This window comes from Nakaseomyces glabratus, chromosome L (assembly GCF_010111755.1).
Source record: "Nakaseomyces glabratus chromosome L, complete sequence".
Taxonomy (NCBI): Eukaryota; Fungi; Ascomycota; class Saccharomycetes; order Saccharomycetales; family Saccharomycetaceae; genus Nakaseomyces; species Nakaseomyces glabratus.
The window spans coordinates 1,253,566-1,273,833 of NC_088962.1; the positions used below are offsets into that span (position 1 = coordinate 1,253,566).

A 20,268-nucleotide genomic window follows, 5' to 3' on the forward strand; every position below is an offset into this window, starting at 1 on the left:
TTTATATTCAGACTGAGCCACCACTTTGATGCTGACCGACAAGACCAACCATTTCCAAAAGTGCTTTATCTTCACTAAGGCTTTGCAGGTTTATGGTTTGTCTACGTTTTGCTTCTGCTTCCTCCCATTCTAGTTGTTTCAGTTGTTCGGCTAATTCTTTTTCTCCCCCACAACCCCACACCTCAACATTTTGTATTATAAAACGTATTTCAAAGCTTTTACTATCATCATTGTCCAGCAAGCTAGTCTTAAAGCCTCCACCAGCACCTACATGTCTAAATACACCGAACTCTAAACTGCTATCCATTGTCAACGATATGTTTCCAGGAATAAATTTAATATCATTTTGCTTGACAATAGGTTGCTCACTTCCAACCCCGATACCTCCACCTATTGTATTGAAATACATAGTTCTTTCCATACACGATTGATATGTTTTTTGTTGTGGTGTTAATTCCATAATTGTCATATTCGTTGCTCCGAATTTTTCTTTATTTGAAACCTTCCAAGGTTCATCAATGTAGACAGCATACGTAACTTTCTTCTTTGTCAAATGTATCGCATCCAGGTTCTGATCATTTTCTCTTAGTTTAGGGAATGAATATAAAAACGATCTATATCTTGGATTCTTACTATCTGCGTAAGATTCATCATCCGATATTCTAGTACCACTTACAATCATAAGAGTTGGTGCCTTCCATCGAAAAACTTTGGACTGTAATGATCTCATTGAGAACCCACTTTCTTTTCCAACGTACAATTTCTGTAGTTTAGTAATAGTAATGGAATTAGGTAAACCAATAATAACCTGTGCGTATAATGATGGTGTCAGGACATCCTGATGGCTTAGGTTGGCTAAATCGTTTACATGATCAATTAAATCGTCTACGCCAAATAATAAATGCTCAAAGAGATTTGACATGTACGGTACAAGGGATATCATAATGGTGTTGAAAGCGTTCAATATATCTGTTGCTGGAATGCCGATATCATTAGCATTTCCAAGTGCCGAGGTGCTTATTGTATTAGCGATGCTTATAGCTGAGCTTTTAAAATTATTCCAATTAGCTATAGTATCCGACAACTCTACTTTACAATTAGTGGTTGCGACACCTGTAACCAAAGTCAACAACCATGCAACCAAGAGTATTAACTTATCATAGGGTATATGAATACTTTCAATTTCAATATGATCATATGTCTTCAAAATATCACCCAAATTTGTAGACTTTATCTTGTTCTCTGATTCCTTTGCTTGACCACATAGTCCCAGTGTGACTGTTATATCATACCTAGTTATTGTTGTATTAACAAGCTTCTCAAATCTCTTGACGTTTATAATTGCTATTACTTTTAGTAAACCAAATCCAGTGATACTATCTGCGATTGGTTGGTGAAACAAAGGAAAGTTTTGTAACAACCGTATAGTCTCTGAAACCGCAGACCACACATTAGGCTGAGCGTCCAAATAAAGGGCTTCCTTTATGAGTGTGTCATCGATAGGTTCGTTCAGATCTATAGCATTAAACCTTTTCTTAAATGCAGCAATCTCAGTGACTGTAAACAGCTTAACCACCCGTGTGTTAAAGTATTGCAATATTTCATCTCTAGTCTTAAACTGCGGATGTGATTTTGACTCTTTATTGTCCTGTGGGCTTGATGCGGTCTGACCCATTGATAATATAGGATCTAAATAAAATTAAATGTCGATTGAAGTGCTGCTTGCTTTCTAGTTGATTGATAAACTGTTGTAAAAAAACACCTCTGCCACCTCTTTATATGGATCAATCAAACACAACAGGCTGTTGAACAGAGTTGCTCAATTTGCACAAAGAGCTCCCTAATTTTTCGGCAATAAGCTGCAAGAAACGATGATCTTATATGTACTCTGATCTACAAATGTTATCTCAGTTTGATTAGATAGAGGTACAATGTAAAGCTATTAGGCCATACATACTGTATGCTATTATTACATATATTGGCTACATGCACATAAAATACTGCGAATCCTAATTGCAAATACTTAATACTTTCGAAACTAACCACTGCATCCAGAACTTTACTTACCTTGTAACTTTCGCCGTAGACTAACTATGCGTTACAATGGCCCCGAAAAGAGCAGATACTACCATTTGTTACTTAAACAACTATTATATATTGCGATGAGCTTGTTATTATTATCGGCAAGGAAACATTAACGCACCTACGCATGTTTCTAAGCAAATTGCCAGTTTTTGTCAAATTTCCTGAAAAATTTGAAAAAAGTTTCGGCAATTTTGAAAAAAAAAAAAAATTTGCGATGAGCTCATCGCAAAGGTATAAAGAATACTATTAGTTGTGTATGAATCTTGTAAGCATGAAATTATTGTAATAGAGAAGACCCGGCATATAGGACAATTAAAACTGTAGTTATGTCTGAGGAGAAGAGTAACGATCCCAGATTTTCAAGGATCTATAATGATCCCAAGTTTAAGAAGAGTAACTCTAAGCAATTGAAGATAAAACTGGATGACCGTTTTGGCAAGAAAGATTTGGAAGTTGCTAGGAGAGCTAAAGTCGACAAGTATGGTAGGAAGATAAAGGAAGGATCCAGCAAAGATATTGAGGATTTTGACAAGTACTTTGAGAAAGATGAGAAAAGTGCTGAAGAAGAGAGCGCCGATGAGGGAGATGTGGCCAAGTCTAAGAAGATTGTTGATAGAGCCAGAGGTGAAGTACCTAGTGATTATGTTAGTTCTGAGGATGAGTTTACCTCGTCAGATTCTGATACATCAGGTGATAGCGACTATGATAGTGAGATTGAAAGCGGTGACGAGGCTCAAGAAGAGCAAACCAAGGTAGAGACCGGTGATGCCACTAAGACACTTGCGGCGGTTAACCTAGACTGGGACCATGTTCGTTCAGTTGATATGATGGTTACATTCTCAAGTTTCTTGCCAAAAGGCGGTAAAATTGAAAAAATATGTATCTACCCAAGTGAATTTGGTAAAGAAAGAATGAAAAGAGAAGAAGTTGAAGGTCCACCAAGGGAATTATTCCAAAAAAATAAGAAGAAGAAGAAGAAGAACTCAAGTGAGGATGAGGAGGAATCTGATGTCGATATCAAGGATCTATATGAGGAAGGTAATGCTGATGACCAGGTCGACAAAAGGGCCTTACGTCAATACCAGCTTGACCGTTTAAGATATTACTATGCTGTCATATATTGTAATAATGTCGAATCCGCTAAGGCTATCTACGAGAACTGTGACGGTACAGAATACGAATCGACGGCAAATATAATCGATCTTAGATATGTTCCTGACGGCATGGATTTTGACGATGAGCCTAAGGATCAATGTGAGGAACTTCCAAAAAACTATAAACCACACCAATTTAGCACTGATGCACTACAACATTCTAATGTTAAGTTGACATGGGACGAAACACCTGTGGATAGAGTTGAAGTAGCAAAGAGGGCGTTCACACAAAAGGAAATCGAAGATATGGACTTCAAGGCTTACCTTGCGTCTGACAGTGATGAATCAGAAGAGGAAGTGAATGAGGAAGCTAAAAACAAATTGAAATCCCTTGTCGGAGAATCACTAAAGATTGACGGAAAGGATGGTTCAGATGAAGACGAGGGAATGGATATGGAAATTACATTTACGCCAGGACTAGACGAGGCCAATGCTGAAGGTGAGGATAAGGATGGTGAAGATAACGAAGAGACAACAATCGAAAAGGTTAGACGTAAAGAAAAGGAGAGACGTAAAGCTAGAAAGCAAAAGCTGAAGGAATTAAAGCAGAAATCGGAGGAAGAGAAAAAGCAAAAACTTAAGTCCAAGCACGATGAACCATTGTCAGACAAGAAGAAGGCAGAACTTGAACTATTGATGATGGATGAAAACGAGTCTAACAGTGGTATCAACTCCAAGGCGCATTTCAATATGAATGAAATTCTCCGCTCTGAAAAGGAGAAGAGTAAGAAAGGTAAATTTCAGAAAAAACAAAGAATTGTAGAAGACGATTTCAAACCTAACCTGGACGATGACAGATTCAAGGAAGTGTTTGAAGATCATGATTTCGCAATTGACCCATCTCAACCTGAATTCAAGGAAACTAAAGCTATGAAAGAGATTTTGAAAGAACGTAGGAAGCGTTCTAGAGACTCTAAGCATGGTAAAGAAGAGCACACCGATAAGAATGACATCAACAAGATTGTCAGTAAACTGAAGAGCAAAAAACACAAGAAATAAACTCTGAACATTCTATAAATAGCAAGAAAAAGGCTCAAAAACGTCATTGTCACATAAATAAACGCATTTATCTGTATATTATAAGTTACTTAAAATTATAAGTGGATGAAAAATGAGATTAATCACTACGTATCTGAACTTACATCAACACTACAATAGTACGGAATAGCACTGCTTATACGCTTTGTTTAATGTACATCATGTATTACGTCGCATGGAACCGTCATTGATAAACTGAAAAATTTCTGCGATGAGCTTCTCAAAGAATTGAAAAAAAAAAAAAAAAAAACGAAAATTGGAAATTGATCTCATCGCATCGAGAAGTTGTCAAAAGAAGATAGTGTATAAAGGTCTTTTGATATTGACAATTGGCTCTTCTAGATTGTGTAATACATATCTGCCTAGCAAGTGATTTTCCGAAGTTGTAGTGGAGACCAGTGCAAAATAGTGTCAAGACTGATATCATTCCCAGTTAGTGTTTTTTTTTGTTGTTCAAGTTTACTGCCGATTTTAAGCAAAGCACTTATAATATCAACATTGTGCACTTCTGGTTCTCTTGATCAGAACTACTTGCTTCATAATAGTTTTTCTTCTTTGGTGATAGGTTGATAGTTTATAGGAGCTTTATTATTTTGATTGCGATACTAAATACTGTTGAGACAGAATGAAGGAAGTTGTTATTGGTGAGACGCCTAAAAGGATTAGCGGTCTGGAGTTTAGTGCCCTAAGTCCTGCGGACATTGTTGCACAATCTGAGTTAGAAATTTCGTCCAGAGATTTGTTTGATTTAGAAAACAATAGAAGCCCTAAAGAAGGTGGTGCATTAGATCCTCGTATGGGTGTTTCTGCATCTAGTATGGAATGTACTACTTGTCATGGTAACTTAGCATCATGTCATGGTCATTTTGGGCATATAAAATTGGCTCTGCCAGTTTTCCATGTCGGTTACTTCAAGGCAACTATTCAGATATTGCAAGGTATATGTAAAACATGTTCGGCTATACTACTTAGTGAACAAGATAAGAGGCATTTTTTATCAGAGTTACGCAGACCTGGTGTGGATAATTTGAGGCGTATGGCATTACTGAAAAAAGTACTAGATCAATGTAAGAAGCAGAGAAGATGCTTGCACTGTGGTGCATTGAATGGTGTAGTTAAGAAAGCAGCTGCAGGGGCTGGTACAGCATCTCTGAAAATTATTCATGATACTTTCAGATGGGTTGGAAAGAAATCCACACCAGAAAAAGATAAGTGGATTGGTGATTGGAAAGAGGTGCTATCACATAATCCTGAACTTGAAAGATACGTTAAGAGAGCAACAGATGATCTAAACCCACTTAAAACTCTAAATTTATTCAAGCAAATTGCAAGTGAAGATTGTGAACTTTTAGGTATAGATGCAACAAATAAGGCTGGTAGACCTGAGACTTACATCTGGAGATATATTCCTGCTCCACCTGTATGTATTAGACCATCTGTCATGATGCAAGATTCACCAGCCTCTAATGAGGACGACTTAACCGTAAAACTGACGGAAATTGTATGGACATCGTCTTTGATCAAAGCGGGTATCGAGAAAGGTATTTCAATCAATAATATGATGGAGCATTGGGATTATCTGCAAATGACTGTCGCTATGTATATCAATTCAGACTCAATCAATCCGGCTATGTTACCGGGTTCTTCGACAGGTGGCGGTAAAGTCAAGCCAATAAGAGGTTTCTGTCAACGTCTCAAAGGTAAGCAAGGTAGATTCAGAGGTAACTTATCTGGTAAGCGTGTTGATTTTTCAGGTAGAACAGTTATTTCACCAGATCCAAACTTATCAATTGATGAAGTTGCTGTGCCTCAACTTGTTGCTAAGGTATTGACCTTCCCTGAAAAGGTCACCAGATACAATATCAAGAAGCTAAGACAACTTGTTCAAAATGGTCCAAATGTCCATCCTGGTGCAAATTACCTACTCAAAAAAAATGAGGAAGCCAGAAGAAACTTACGATACGGTGACAGGCAAAAACTGGCTAATAACTTACAGTATGGTGATGTTGTTGAGAGACATTTAGAAGACGGAGATGTCGTCCTTTTCAATCGTCAACCTTCATTACATAGGTTATCTATCTTATCACATTATGCCAAAATTAGGCCATGGAGAACATTCAGACTTAATGAATGTGTCTGCACACCTTATAATGCGGATTTTGATGGTGATGAAATGAATTTACATGTTCCACAAACTGAGGAGGCAAGAGCAGAAGCAATTAATTTAATGGGCGTGAAAAATAATTTACTAACTCCTAAATCTGGTGAGCCTATTATTGCAGCTACACAAGATTTCATCACAGGTTCTTACCTTATTTCACATAAAGACTCGTTCTTTGACAAAGCTTCATTAACTCAATTATTATCTATGATGTCCGATGGTAGCTTGCAATTTGATATACCTCCTCCAGCAATTATGAAACCATGTTATCTATGGACAGGTAAGCAAGTTTTTTCTTTGCTAATAAAGCCTAATAAGAACTCTCCAGTGAAAATTAATCTTGATGCAAAAAATAAGGTGTACATACCACCAAAGCAAAAGCATTATCCAAATGAGATGTCACAAAATGATGGTTTTGTAATTGTGAGAGGCTCACAAATATTAAGTGGTGTCATGGACAAGTCTGTTTTAGGTGATGGTAAGAAACATTCTGTATTTTATACTATCTTAAGAGATTTTGGTCCACAAGAAGCTGCCTCTGCAATGAATAGGATGGCCAAGCTGTGCGCGAGATACTTAGGTAACAGAGGATTTTCTATTGGTATAAGTGATGTCACACCAGCAGATGATTTGAAGCAAAAGAAAGAAGACCTGGTTGAAATAGCTTATGCAAAGTGTGACGAACTAATTGATTTATACAATAAAGGTAAATTGGAAACTCAACCAGGTTGTAATGAAGAGCAAACATTAGAAGCAAAGATTGGTGGTTTACTATCTAAGGTTAGAGAAGAAGTTGGTGATGTTTGTATTAATGAGTTGGATAACTTGAATGCCCCACTTATTATGGCAACCTGTGGTTCCAAAGGTTCTACATTGAATGTTTCTCAGATGGTGGCGGTTGTCGGTCAACAAATTATATCTGGTAATCGTGTTCCTGATGGTTTCCAAGATCGTTCTTTACCTCATTTCCCCAAGAATTCCAAAACACCTCAGTCTAAAGGTTTTGTCAGAAACTCTTTCTTTAGTGGGTTATCTCCACCAGAATTCTTGTTTCACGCTATTTCAGGTCGTGAAGGTTTAGTTGATACTGCTGTTAAAACCGCAGAAACCGGTTACATGTCCAGACGTTTGATGAAATCTCTGGAAGATCTTTCATGTCAATATGATAATACAGTCAGAACATCTTCCAACGGTATTGTCCAATTCACATACGGTGGTGATGGTCTGGATCCTCTTGAGATGGAAGGTAATGCTCAACCAGTTAATTTCAATAGGTCATGGGATCATGCATACAACATCACTTTCAATAATACAGACAGAGGTTTACTACCTTATGAAATAAAGAAGACTGTTGATAATATATTGAAGCCTTTAGAGAAAAGACTAATAAGATATGATACATTAGGTCGTCCAGTTTCTGCGGAAGATGATAAACTAGATGACTATGTCGATCAACATGACTCAGAGAGATTATTTTATGCCTCATTAAGAGAGTTTATGACTGACAAAGCAAAAAAACTTGCTAAGCTAAGAAAATCGAGAGGTTTACCAAAGTTGATAAAGAAAAGTGAACTTGAAGGCTATGACCCCGAAAATGAACATATAGATGCCATTGTCCAACACTCTATTACGCAGCTGTATAGAATAACAGAAGATGCTGTTCAGAAGTTCTTGGAAATTGCTATTTCGAAATATCATCGTGCAAAGGTTGAACCAGGTACTGCTGTTGGTGCCATTGGTGCACAATCTATTGGTGAGCCTGGTACCCAAATGACATTAAAAACATTCCACTTTGCTGGTGTCGCGTCCATGAATGTTACATTAGGTGTTCCTCGTATTAAGGAAATTATTAATGCCTCAAAGGTTATTTCTACCCCGATTATTAACGCCGTCCTTGTAAATAACAATGATGAAAGAGCAGCTAGAGTTGTTAAAGGTAGAATAGAAAAAACGCTTTTATCTGATGTGTGTTACTACATTCAAGATGTTTATAAAGAGAACATGGCCTATCTACAAGTTAAGGTTGACTTAAACACAATTGATAAGTTGCAATTAGAGCTAACTATAGAAGATATAGCGATTGCCATCACTAGAGCACCTAAACTAAAAATCCAGACATCTGATGTAACAGTATTAGGCAAAGACAAGATTGCTATCAATGTCTTACCTGAAGGTTTTGGTTCAAAAACCTCATCGACTTCATTAAAGGAGCCTACAGAAAATGATGTATTCTATAGAATGCAGACTTTGCGTAGAGCACTGCCTAGTATCATGGTCAAAGGTTTGAATGATATAGCAAGAGCGGTCATTAATATTCGAGACGATGGTAAGAGAGAACTTTTGGTTGAAGGTTACGGTTTAAGAGACGTTATGTGCACAGACGGTGTTATTGGTGCAAAAACTGCAACTAACCACGTTCTAGAAATATTTAACGTTTTAGGTATAGAAGCAGCTAGAGCAAGTATCATCGGTGAAATTGACTATACTATGAGTAACCACGGTATGAGTGTCGATCCACGTCATATTCAGCTTCTAGGAGATGTGATGACTTTCAAAGGTGAAGTACTAGGTATTACTAGATTTGGTTTGAGTAAAATGAGAGATTCGGTTCTACAACTAGCTTCATTTGAAAAAACCACAGACCATTTGTTTGACGCTGCCTTTTATATGAAGAAAGACGCCGTAGAAGGTGTCTCAGAATGTATTATTTTGGGTCAAACAATGTCTATCGGTACAGGGTCATTTAAGGTTGTAAAAAACACCGACATAGCGGAAGATGAGTTGAAACCTAAGCGTACACTTTTCGAGAGTTTAACCAGTAATGTGGCCAACAAACAAGTTTGAACTAGTGTCTATCAACTGAAAATCTCTTTTTTTCTTATTTTTTTATTTCTTATTGGAATAGCTTATTTTATATATTTATTTTTCATTTCTTAAGTAGCATAGCATTAAAGTCATTAACAATTACAAATAATTTTCTATCAATCACAGTGATACTTATGAATCGGTTGTAATTGGCATATTTTTCAACTATCAGATTCACTAAAAAAAAAATACTAAAAAATAATAAGCCCTGTAGGGGGCTCGAACCCCTAACCTTATGATTAAGAGTCATACGCGCTACCGATTGCGCCAACAAGGCTTATTTAATTGCGTTGCATGAAAAACTTTTTGCAGATTGTTATATCACAGTCTCCAGTCACGTGCGATACTTAACAATTGTCTAGAATTTTACTATAAAGTTGAATCTACATATTTGAATAATCTATTCTCAGACAATTATTGACATGAATTCATTATGAGTACGATATATATCTTAGACAGAAATGATTATCTTTTATAGTGTGAATAGAAGACAAATCCATAATTACAGGCCATATTAATATCTTACAGAAAGAAAACAATACCTATTGTGATAAAATCAGAGCATGGTTCAATTGTATTTTCTTGATAGTATTATTTTCTGTGGAGTACTGAGAGTTGTGTTCTGCTTTATCGTTTCTGCAACTTTAACTTCTTCTTTTTTTTTTCTTGCTCGTGTTTCTTTAGCCAAGCTTCTTCCCTCTTATCTTCTAATCTGGCCATCCTTGCAGCTTCTTCTTCTTCTTCTAAAATTTCCATTTCATTTGCTTCCATTGCATCAAAGTCGTCTTCTTCTTCATAATCCATATACTCATTGTATGATCTTTTCCTACCTTTGTTGAACATTGCCCAAATCTCATCACGGTCATATCCAGGATCTTTAGATGTTGTCCTATATGAGCTGTACTCTTCTTCGTCATCTTCAATGAAGTCATCCATATCATCTTCTTCATCCTCGTATCTCCTAGATTTATTCACACGTTGCCTCATTTCAAGTTTCTTCTTCAAACGCTCATTTGGTTGAGCAAATTTCGGTATTCCAATCTTTACTACAGGTTCTGATTTTTCCTTAGCAGTTGATTTGTCTTTCCCGTGGTCTGTTTTATTTATATGGGTGGTTGGGGATAAGGACTTTGGTCGTGAGGTTTTAAAACCTGGCTTATTTAGCTTGGCGCTTCCTTTGATTTTTTCACCTGCGCCATTTGACTGTGTATCTTTACTTACCGGTATTGTTTGGTTATTTTCAGCCTGCTTCATCAGTTCTTCAAATGATAGTTTTTTAATTGGCTGTGGCTTCTTCTTGACTTGAATTGGGACAGCTGGTTTATCTGAACCAACTTTCCTCTTAAAACGAGAAACTAACATGTTATCATCACCATTTTTGTCTTTCTTACCTGTTGAAGCTTTTGAACTTGAAGGAGTTTTGCGCACCTGTTTCTGTTTCTTTTTAGCAAGTTCGGGATTCTTTAATAATTCCTGACGCCGCAGCTCCTTTAGTCTTGTAACAGCTGGATCTTCTTCTCGCACATAATTCTTTGGTAATAACGAGATTTCCTCTTGCTTATTAGCTTTTTGAGGTGGAGATATCACAGTCTTTGGCTTTGTCTTTTTCAGTTCTGAGAGCTTCGAGAGAAAACTCATTGCCTCAGTTATACCAAAATTAATTGCCTAGTTGTTTTGTTCTACTTTTCTTCACCTTAACTTGTTATTTAACTGGTCAAAGGATATCTGTAAAAAGAGAAATGTTCTGCAATAATGTATTAACCAAAGATTGTACCTCCAAATAAAGCCTTTAAAACTTATTAAACTTGAAATGAAAAAAATTGAGAATGTAGGTACTAATGACTGTACTATATTTTAAAGTTTTCGGTAATATGCAAGTCTGACTCGATATGTGCTAAAACATCTAAATGTGCTCTTATTACTGCTTATGATAGTCAATCAATTCTGCGATGAGCTCACCCACTAGAAGAAATATTCCTTAGTCGTACGATATTATTTATATAGCCTCTCGAAGATTTTGAGCTTTGTAGTCTATGTTCTATCATATGGAGAAGTATACAACTAACAAAAGTACTTAAATAGTTCTAGTTTTGGTATTAGTCACTCATATCTTGTTCAGACATGTCCAATTCGTCCATAAAGTCCTTATAGTCTTCATCGAGATGTGACTCCTGGTTGTCAATATCTTCAGGTTCCAAGTTATCGCCGGGTTCCTTTATTTCCTCATATTCCGTAACACCTGCTGGTGATTGATTTCGAGTAGTTATGAAGCCGCCGTTACCCACTATTTCATTGTCATGGTAGTCGGCATCTGGGTTAGCGTTACTGCTATTACTATTTGTAGGTACAAACCCACCAGGTTCTTCGATTTCATTATCGCTAGTTTCATTGTGGCTAGTTCCATCGTGATTGATGTCAGTGGGTAGAAATCCACCTTGAGGAAATTCATCGCCTGAATCGGTCATACTTGTTTCTTCATCAAACCTATTTGCAATTAAAGGTTGTGACACCACTGTTGATGATTCCTCCTCGTTCACTTTACCATATTCCGAGTTCAGTTTGTTTTTGATTCTCAATTTTGTTATCAGATTGTGCCAGTATGATAGCGCCTCCAATTCATGTTCAATGTGTTTTTCTTCGGCATTCGCTTGTGTGATGCCATCAATGGCTGCAACCAGGGCGTCTCTAAACCACAGAGCAACCACTACACCCGTAATGGAAGGTTTCACAGATCTGCCTTTTTCAAACTTAAAAGCCGTAACAGCTTTAGCAAATTTAATCCTTATGAAACTAGCAGCTTTGATAGCAACCGGACTTTCCACCAAGCAACAATTGGCAGGTATCATCGATGGTACAAAAACTTCTATGTTCCCGAATGTATTTGTTTCAATTTCTCCACTTCTGGTAGCAAGAGGTGCGACATATAGCTCTGTGTCATCAAACTGGTAAAGGCGCTCTTCTTCTTGTTCTTCAGGGTCAGTAAATCGGCCCCTTTTCTTTTCTACAGTTTTAAGTGCCCTTGCACCAGTCTTTAGTATTCGACCTTCCATATACCACTGTTTTGCAGACTTCAGGTCAATAATATCTTTCTTGGAATACACTTTGAGAACCTGATTAGTTTTGTTGTGCAGTTTTAAGTAGCCGCATTCTTTGCATCCACTTTTCAAAACTTGATTTTGTCGTATATCTTTCTCTAGTACATAATATGGATGACCTTTGAAATCTTGCATATTATCAGGCATACCTTCATCTTGGTTACGTTGGTCGAAATATGCATCTTCATAGTCATCAATTTTTGTACGTTTCCGTTTGTGCAAAGAAGCTAAAACTCTCTCGTACCATCTTTCTCCAAATGCTTCCTTTGTTATACGTTTCTTTCGTGTTTTTGAGTTAAACCACTGACAATATCTTCTAGTTATATCTCTACAACCTTCTTTTCGGTCAAAACCAATTACATATCTCATGGCATTCCTTTTACATGGTGATACACCTCTAGGTTCAAATTTGGAGGAAAGTCTGACCTGTTCAATGGTCTTCTTGCAAAATGGGTCGATTGTAATCCATTTCTTGCTGAATTTATCCCAGACTTCGCACCAAAATACAGGATATTTTGTCATGTCTTCGTAAGACACTTTCTTCTCGGTTCCATAAGATTTTTTGAGATTCGTAAAATCTGGAGGTTGGCAGGACATAACTAATCTGGCATTCACATTACATGACCTGAGTAGTGCAACAAACCCTTGTGTAGCTACATCTCTATCACCCACTCCTTTAAGAATTCCCTTAATAAAATCATTTTTTGTTAGCGTTTTACGGGATTTATCACAAATTTGTAATTCATCCCAGTAGCGCATGTAACAATTCACACCTTTATAGCGTTGCATTATCCTCCAATGCTTTTGCCAAATTTCCATTGCCTTCTTTAGGCCATCTAATAATTTTCTGGTACTTCTAAGCGGTAGCTCTTCATCTTTCTCCGGATGTAGCATATCAAACACTTTCTCGGGAATCATACCACTAAGTTTCCGATTCATCTTAGAGTTATTTAGCCAGTGATTGATTATATGACCATGGCACATAAGGCACAGCAAGTACAAACAATGCATATGAGTCCTAAACTTTCTATCTTCATTGGAACACATATTCTTCTGAATTTTTGAACTCTCCTTCTTGGACTGACTATCTTTTTTATTCACATTAATGGTAACTGACAAGTTATCAGACGGCATCTGCATCTCATCTGCTGACACATCTTCAAACTCCTCTGATTCATAAGCCTCATCTGATTCAGCACCGTCCTCGCTAGCCTCAGTGTGTTGTACTTCTCCATCAGACACTAAACTTATGGTATTCGATGCCCCTAGCTTGTCCTCGAGCTCGGGATCCGAATCCAAATTAACCACAATTTTAGCTTCAGTAGGTTGGGGGTTCTCGTATCCACTTTCCAGCTCTGAAGTGACAGCTCTCCTCCGCTTCCTCCTCTTCAAGGGACGTTCCTGTGTAGCATCACCTTTGTTCTTCAGGACATCTCGAATTAAATCAAAGTATTCGCTGGGGATTTGATCAGAACTCATTGTACCATTATAGCAGTTTTTGTAATTGCCTAGTTATGTGTTCTTATTACTGAGCTAAGTTCTAATATACCGGTCTTTCGAGAAATATACTTCATTTTGCCATCGGTATGCAACCTATTTTTAAGTTTTGGTTGCGCATCACTGCGAACTTAAGCCTAATCACATATAGTTAAAATGGTGAAAACTATTCTTATTTAGCAAGTATAGAGGAATACAGTATGAAGTGGCTATATATCTAATATCTCTACAAGGTATCTCTAATTCTGTTGACCTCTTTGAACAAATGTTCCAAATACTTATCTGTCTCTTCGCATGTTTTCATAGAGGCCATTGACTCACATAGCATACGCAAGTAGTCAAAGTTGGTTCCACTTGGACCAACGTTTGTGGCAATGACGGATGCTGTCTGTTCAATTGTCTCTGGTCCTACAAATGCCTCGTTGCTCACTGTTCCTATATACACGTTTGTAGTCAGGACTTTCTTCCCCGTAGTCTCATGCTCTGGCAATTGGTGGATCGCAGCCATAAGCTCTTGGTCGCTAGAGTCGCTCTCAGTGAGGTCCAAGTGCACTTCAACCTCATGCAAAGTGTATCCGTTCTGCTCTCTAACGTCGAGGTACTCTCTGACCTCGTCAGCACGATCTGCCGGTATATAATACACCACACCTATGGTGTGCAAATCATTGGGCTGCAAGTTGGTGATAGGGTTCCCGTGGTTCTCATACTTGACATAGTCTTGCAGAAACCTGGGTGTCTTCATGATCTCATCATGAGGAATCAGCGTAACCACACGGCCTGGTGAATCCGGCGTGCCCCTGTGATCCACCGAGCTCTGCCAGAACCTCCTCATGAACCCGTAAATCACAGCGGGAATCCTGTGCGTATAGTGCGGAGGCGGCTTGTATATCAGCGAGCCGTAGCCCAACACCCATATGCCACACTTCTCAACTGTCATCCTGTGCCTTCGTTCTTAAAAGGTCTATGAGTCTCTTGCCAAAGTTTCGCACATTCTGGTTTTATAGAGAAAGTAAGTCATAGCAAGTAGTGATAACCACAGCAGCACAACACAGAAACTACAAGAATAGACAATATTACGTACTCTGTATATCAATTCTCATATTAGTATATCACTTATCATTAGTATACACACATATCTACACACCGGCTACAGAATCCGGAATGCGAGCCTTTGAAAGACTCTCAAAGGGATACCATATTCAGTTGGGAGTAGTAACAACACTGACACTAGGGGAACAACGAACAACCATTTGGAACACAAGTAGAGATCAATATAGCAAGTCCCTCTGTTTATATCAAAGCTCATCGCAAAGTGGTTTGTGACGGGTGAAGCTTCGAAACGAAAAGTTTTTCAGAAAAACAAGAAAAAATAGCAGAAACTTTGGGCAAAAATGCTGAGAAGAAGGGACTTCTTTAATGTGAAGCAGTTGTTGATACGTTTGATCTTGTATGCTGTGTTTTTGAGTTGCGATAAGGTTGGTTTTGTGAATAAATTGGGTGAGAGATAGAATTGGGACAGGAACCAGCTTGGCACTAGGGTATTGAAGCGGGAGGAAAGGAAAAAAAGATAAAGAGAAATAATACTCTGTGGAGAAAAAAAAAGTAGTATTCTACTGTAAGCGCCTTGGCATCAGACTGTTATATTGTTGGTAGACGTTTAAGGGCCTTGTAATTATAATTCTAGTGCAGTCAAACTTCCTGTAAGAAACCTGCTTGGAAGGTAAAGAACGAACAACATACATTATGAAGGAGATTGACGAAGAAGTTTTACAGAATCCGGAATTGTATGGGTTAAGAAGGTCTCATCGTGCAGTTGCTCATCGTCCCTATGTTGATGACGAGGAAGATGAGGACGATGTTCCTGTGAAGACACGTAAGAGGAGGTCCGCATTGGTTGACGATGAGGATGACGACGACGAAAACGCAAATGATGATATAAGCGATGACTACGATGACTATGACAATGATTCGGCAGCGGACGATGACGATGACGAGGATGGAGATGACGACGACATGGACGAGGATGACGATGACGATTATCGCGGGTCACCTCAGAAGAAGAGATCCTCGCGTGGCTCAGGACGCGGTAACTCCTACAAAAAGAAGACAGCGGCTACCAGAAATGTGAAAAGAGAGAAACAAGTAGCAATTCCAACGCGGTTTTCTTCAAGAGCCAATAAACAGGTCAATTACAACATCGATTACTCTGACGACGATTTACTAGAATCAGAGGAAGAGTTTGACTCCGATGAGGATGAACTATTGGATGAAGATCAAGAGTCACGTGCGAGGTCGAATACACCACCGCAGGAGGATGTACATGGTATTGACATGGTTATTACACATAGAATTAAAGAGGGTTCAGATAAGGAGCACTTAGCAAAGATTGTACCAGAACTTAATGTTTGCAAAGAAAACTACGAGTTTCAAATTAAATGGACCGACCAATCGCATTTGCATAACACTTGGGAGACATATGAAAGTCTTGCAGGTGTAAAAGGTATCAAGAGGCTTGATAACTACTGTAAACAATATATTATACAGGAGCAGCAAGTTCGTTTAGATCCTTACATTACTCCAGAGGATATTGAAATAATGGATATGGAACATGAGAGACGTCTAGATGAACTGCAGGAGTTTACCAATCCTGAGAGAATCATCGATAGCCAGAGAGTCGAACTGGAAGATGGCACGTCACAGTTACAATATCTAGTGAAATGGCGTCACTTGAATTATGATGAAGCAACATGGGAAGATGCTGCTGAAATAGTAAAAATTGCACCCGAACCTGTGAAACATTTCCAAAGCAGGCAGAACTCTAAAATCCTTCCACAATATTCTAGTAATTATACCTCAGAGAGACCCAGGTTTGAAAAACTTAGTGTCCAACCCCCATTTATTAAGGGTGGTGAATTAAGAGACTTCCAATTGACTGGTATCAATTGGATGGCTTTCCTATGGTCCAAGAATGATAACGGTATATTGGCCGATGAAATGGGTCTTGGTAAAACAGTTCAAACTGTAGCATTTATAAGTTGGCTGATATTCGCCAGAAGACAAAACGGTCCACATTTAGTTGTTGTACCGTTATCTACTATGCCAGCGTGGATTGAAACTTTCGAAAAATGGGCTCCAGATATCGATGTGATATGCTACATGGGCAATCAAAAATCCAGAGATATTGAACGGGAATATGAGTTTTACTCTAATCCAAAAGGTAAAGGAAAAAAACAGATTAAATTTAATGTTCTAATGACAACATATGAATACATTCTGAAAGATAGAGCAGAACTGGGAAGTATAAAATGGCAATTTCTAGCAGTTGATGAAGCGCATAGACTTAAGAATGCTGAATCGTCACTGTACGAGTCTCTAAATAGTTTCAAGGTTGCGAACAGACTACTGATCACTGGTACACCACTACAAAATAATATCAAAGAACTTGCTGCCCTTGTTAATTTCTTAATGCCTGGAAGATTCACCATTGATCAAGAAATTGATTTCGAAAACCAAGATGAAGAACAAGAGCAATACATTCGTGATTTGCATAAGAGGTTACAACCGTTCATTCTAAGACGTCTGAAAAAAGATGTTGAAAAGTCATTACCTTCAAAAACGGAAAGAATTCTTCGTGTTGAATTGTCAGATGTACAAACCGAATACTATAAAAATATCTTGACTAAAAATTACTCAGCATTGACAGCAGGAGCCAAAGGTGGGAGATTTTCAATGCTAAACATTATGAATACTTTAATGAAAGCGTCTAACCATCCATATCTATTTGATTCTGCGGAGGAGAAAGTTCTAGAGAAATTCGGGGCAGGAAATATGTCGAGAGAGAATATTTTGAGAGGCTTAATTATGTCTTCAGGTAAAATGGTGCTTTTAGACAAACTTTTAACTAGACTGAAAAAGGATGGCCATAGAGTACTTATATTTTCTCAAATGGTCCGAATTTTGGATATTCTAGGAGATTATCTTTCTATCAAAGGTATAAATTTCCAGCGTCTTGACGGTACCGTGCCTTCAAATCAAAGAAGAATTGCTATTGATCATTTCAATGCACCGGGTTCTGATGATTTTGTTTTCTTACTTTCCACAAGAGCTGGTGGTCTTGGTATCAACTTAATGACTGCCGATACAGTCATCATTTTTGACTCGGATTGGAATCCACAGGCCGATTTACAGGCTATGGCAAGAGCTCATCGTATTGGTCAAAAAAATCATGTTATGGTTTACAGATTAGTATCTAAGGATACTGTAGAGGAAGAAGTCCTTGAAAGAGCTAGGAAGAAAATGATTCTAGAGTATGCTATTATCTCCCTTGGTGTTACAGATGGTAACAAGTATACAAAGAAAACCGAGCCCTCTGCTGGTGAATTATCCGAAATTCTAAAATTTGGTGCAGGCAATATGTTTGCTGCAAAGGATAATCAAAAGAAGTTGGAAGACTTAAATCTAGACGATGTTTTAAGCCATGCTGAAGATCATGTCACTACACCTGATCTTGGAGAGTCTCACCTTGGTGGTGAAGAATTTTTGAAGCAGTTCGAAGTTACTGACTATAAAGCGGATGTTGATTGGGACGATATTATTCCTGAAGAAGAACTAAAGAAACTACAAGATGAAGAGCAGCGACACAAGGACGAGGAATACGTCAAAGAGCAGCTAGAGATGATGAATAGAAGAAACAACGCTTTGAAGAAGATAAAAGATAGTGTAAATGGTGAGGGATCTACCGTTACATCTGATGATGAAGATGGCAGGTCTTCTCGTAGAAGAGCTAAAACCAACGATCTAAATTCTATAGGCGACTCTGAGGTAAGGGCTCTATACAGGGCAGTTCTTCGCTTTGGTGATGTTACTGATAAACTTGATGAACTTATAGCAGATGGGACATTGCCGGTAAAATCTATCGAGAAGTATAAAGAAATCTTGGAAGAGCTACTTGATGAAGCCAAGAGCATATATGAAGAAGAAGATACCAAGAGAACACAAACGCTTCGGGAATTTGAAGCAGCTGCCCATGAATACAAGATGAAGCTGAAGACCGGTGAAATCAAGGCTGAGGAACAAGAGAAGGATAATCCAATAACTAGGTTGACGATGAAACGTAGGGAGAAGAAGGCAATCCTATTTACTTTCCACAAAGTTAAGTCTTTGAATGCGGAATCCATTGTCAACAGGTGCAGAGATCTAGAGTTTGTAAACAATTATTTCAAGACGCATTTCAAGAATGACCCACTTGAGTTCAAGTTCGACAAAGCACATCCTAAGCCGGTGACCAACTGGAACTGTGACTGGAACCAAATGGATGACGAGAAATTGATGGTTGGTATCCATAAGTACGGTTACGGTGCGTGGGCCCAAATACGTGATGACCCGTTCTTGGGACTAACCAACAAGATATTCCTGAGCGATGTGAGTTCAGCGGCCACAGATAAAGTCAAGGAGGAAGTGAAACAAGAGACACCAGATGCCACAGGTGGCAAGAGGTCCAAGGGCAGAGAGAGCAAGAAAGTACCTGGTGCACTGCACCTCGGCAGAAGAGTTGACTATCTGATAGATTTCTTACAGAACGACGGCAAGCCCACCACTGGTGCCAGCGGCTCATCCAGTATATCAGAGTCATCCAGAAAGACTGCTGCTAATCCAAGGAAGCGTAACCGCAAACCCAACAATACCAGCTCCTTCTCGGAGACCAGTGCCTCTGGCACACCTGAGCTGGGCAAGCTCGACTCACCGGGCCAACCCACCAAACGTATAAAGGCACTGCCAAAGGGCCCAGCCTCGCTGGTGTCACGCAACAAGAAGACCAACTCACCGCAGAGAGATGGCAACAAGGAGAACGAAAACGGCACAAGTGGCGCGCATGCGAAGGAATACGACTCCATGGACGAGGAAGAGTGCAGACATACGATGACCTCGATGAGATCCTCTCTGAAGCGTTTAAGACGTGGTGGCAAAGGCCTAGACAGGAGAGAATGGGCCAAGATCCTAAAATCAGAGCTCACAGCCATCGGTGACTACATCGAAGCCCAGGCGAAGAAGAACAAGAACCCGGACCGCCACAGGAAACACCTCTGGTCCTACAGCTCAAACTTCTGGCCAGCAGCAGTGAAGAGCGCAAAGCTAATGGAAATGTACAAGAAGATAACAAGCGCAGAGAAGTAAGTAGATATGTAATATTAAACCCAATACCCCCCCCCCCCCACACACACTAACTACATAGTATACAAATGCTCATACACGAGTCATACACAACGGCCCATCCCTCATCGAAGCTTCTCCCAAGAAGCGATGCGAACGTTTTTGGAAAATTTTTTTTTTTACTGATGGATTGTGTCTTTGAACAAAAAAACTTTGAAAAGTT

At 38.7% G+C, this 20,268-nt stretch overlaps 7 protein-coding genes and 1 non-coding gene across 8 annotated transcripts; 3 read left to right on the plus strand and 5 right to left on the minus strand.

The window, feature by feature from the left end:
• Positions 1–7: 7 nt before the first annotated feature.
• RTC5 (Rtc5p) lies at positions 8–1,675 on the minus strand (the record flags this gene model as incomplete). Its single annotated transcript, XM_449273.1, has 1 exon — positions 8–1,675. The coding sequence occupies one exon, from the start codon at positions 1,673–1,675 to the stop codon at positions 8–10; it is 1,668 nt and encodes a 555-aa protein (XP_449273.1).
• Positions 1,676–2,411: 736 nt separating this feature from the next.
• ESF1 (pre-rRNA-processing protein ESF1) lies at positions 2,412–4,238 on the plus strand (the record flags this gene model as incomplete). The annotated part of the gene is made up of 1 exon (XM_449274.1): positions 2,412–4,238. One exon carries the CDS (start codon positions 2,412–2,414, stop codon positions 4,236–4,238), a length of 1,827 nt encoding a protein of 608 aa, XP_449274.1.
• Positions 4,239–4,902: 664 nt separating this feature from the next.
• RPO31 (DNA-directed RNA polymerase III core subunit RPO31) lies at positions 4,903–9,282 on the plus strand (the record flags this gene model as incomplete). The annotated part of the gene is made up of 1 exon (XM_449275.1): positions 4,903–9,282. One exon carries the CDS (start codon positions 4,903–4,905, stop codon positions 9,280–9,282), a length of 4,380 nt encoding a protein of 1,459 aa, XP_449275.1.
• A 225-nt stretch (positions 9,283–9,507) lies between these two features.
• tK(CUU)12 lies at positions 9,508–9,580 on the minus strand. Its single transcript has one exon. It is a non-coding gene; the product is annotated as a tRNA-Lys (tRNA).
• A 350-nt stretch (positions 9,581–9,930) lies between these two features.
• SPT2 (Spt2p) lies at positions 9,931–10,941 on the minus strand (the record flags this gene model as incomplete). Its single annotated transcript, XM_449276.1, has 1 exon — positions 9,931–10,941. The coding sequence occupies one exon, from the start codon at positions 10,939–10,941 to the stop codon at positions 9,931–9,933; it is 1,011 nt and encodes a 336-aa protein (XP_449276.1).
• A 458-nt stretch (positions 10,942–11,399) lies between these two features.
• On the minus strand, positions 11,400–13,877 carry RAD4 (Rad4p; the record flags this gene model as incomplete). Its single annotated transcript, XM_449277.1, has 1 exon — positions 11,400–13,877. One exon carries the CDS (start codon positions 13,875–13,877, stop codon positions 11,400–11,402), a length of 2,478 nt encoding a protein of 825 aa, XP_449277.1.
• Positions 13,878–14,121: 244 nt separating this feature from the next.
• On the minus strand, positions 14,122–14,832 carry GCG1 (gamma-glutamylcyclotransferase; the record flags this gene model as incomplete). The annotated part of the gene is made up of 1 exon (XM_449278.1): positions 14,122–14,832. The coding sequence occupies one exon, from the start codon at positions 14,830–14,832 to the stop codon at positions 14,122–14,124; it is 711 nt and encodes a 236-aa protein (XP_449278.1).
• Positions 14,833–15,638: 806 nt separating this feature from the next.
• On the plus strand, positions 15,639–20,069 carry CHD1 (chromatin-remodeling ATPase CHD1; the record flags this gene model as incomplete). The annotated part of the gene is made up of 1 exon (XM_449279.1): positions 15,639–20,069. The coding sequence occupies one exon, from the start codon at positions 15,639–15,641 to the stop codon at positions 20,067–20,069; it is 4,431 nt and encodes a 1,476-aa protein (XP_449279.1).
• Positions 20,070–20,268: the final 199 nt, after the last annotated feature.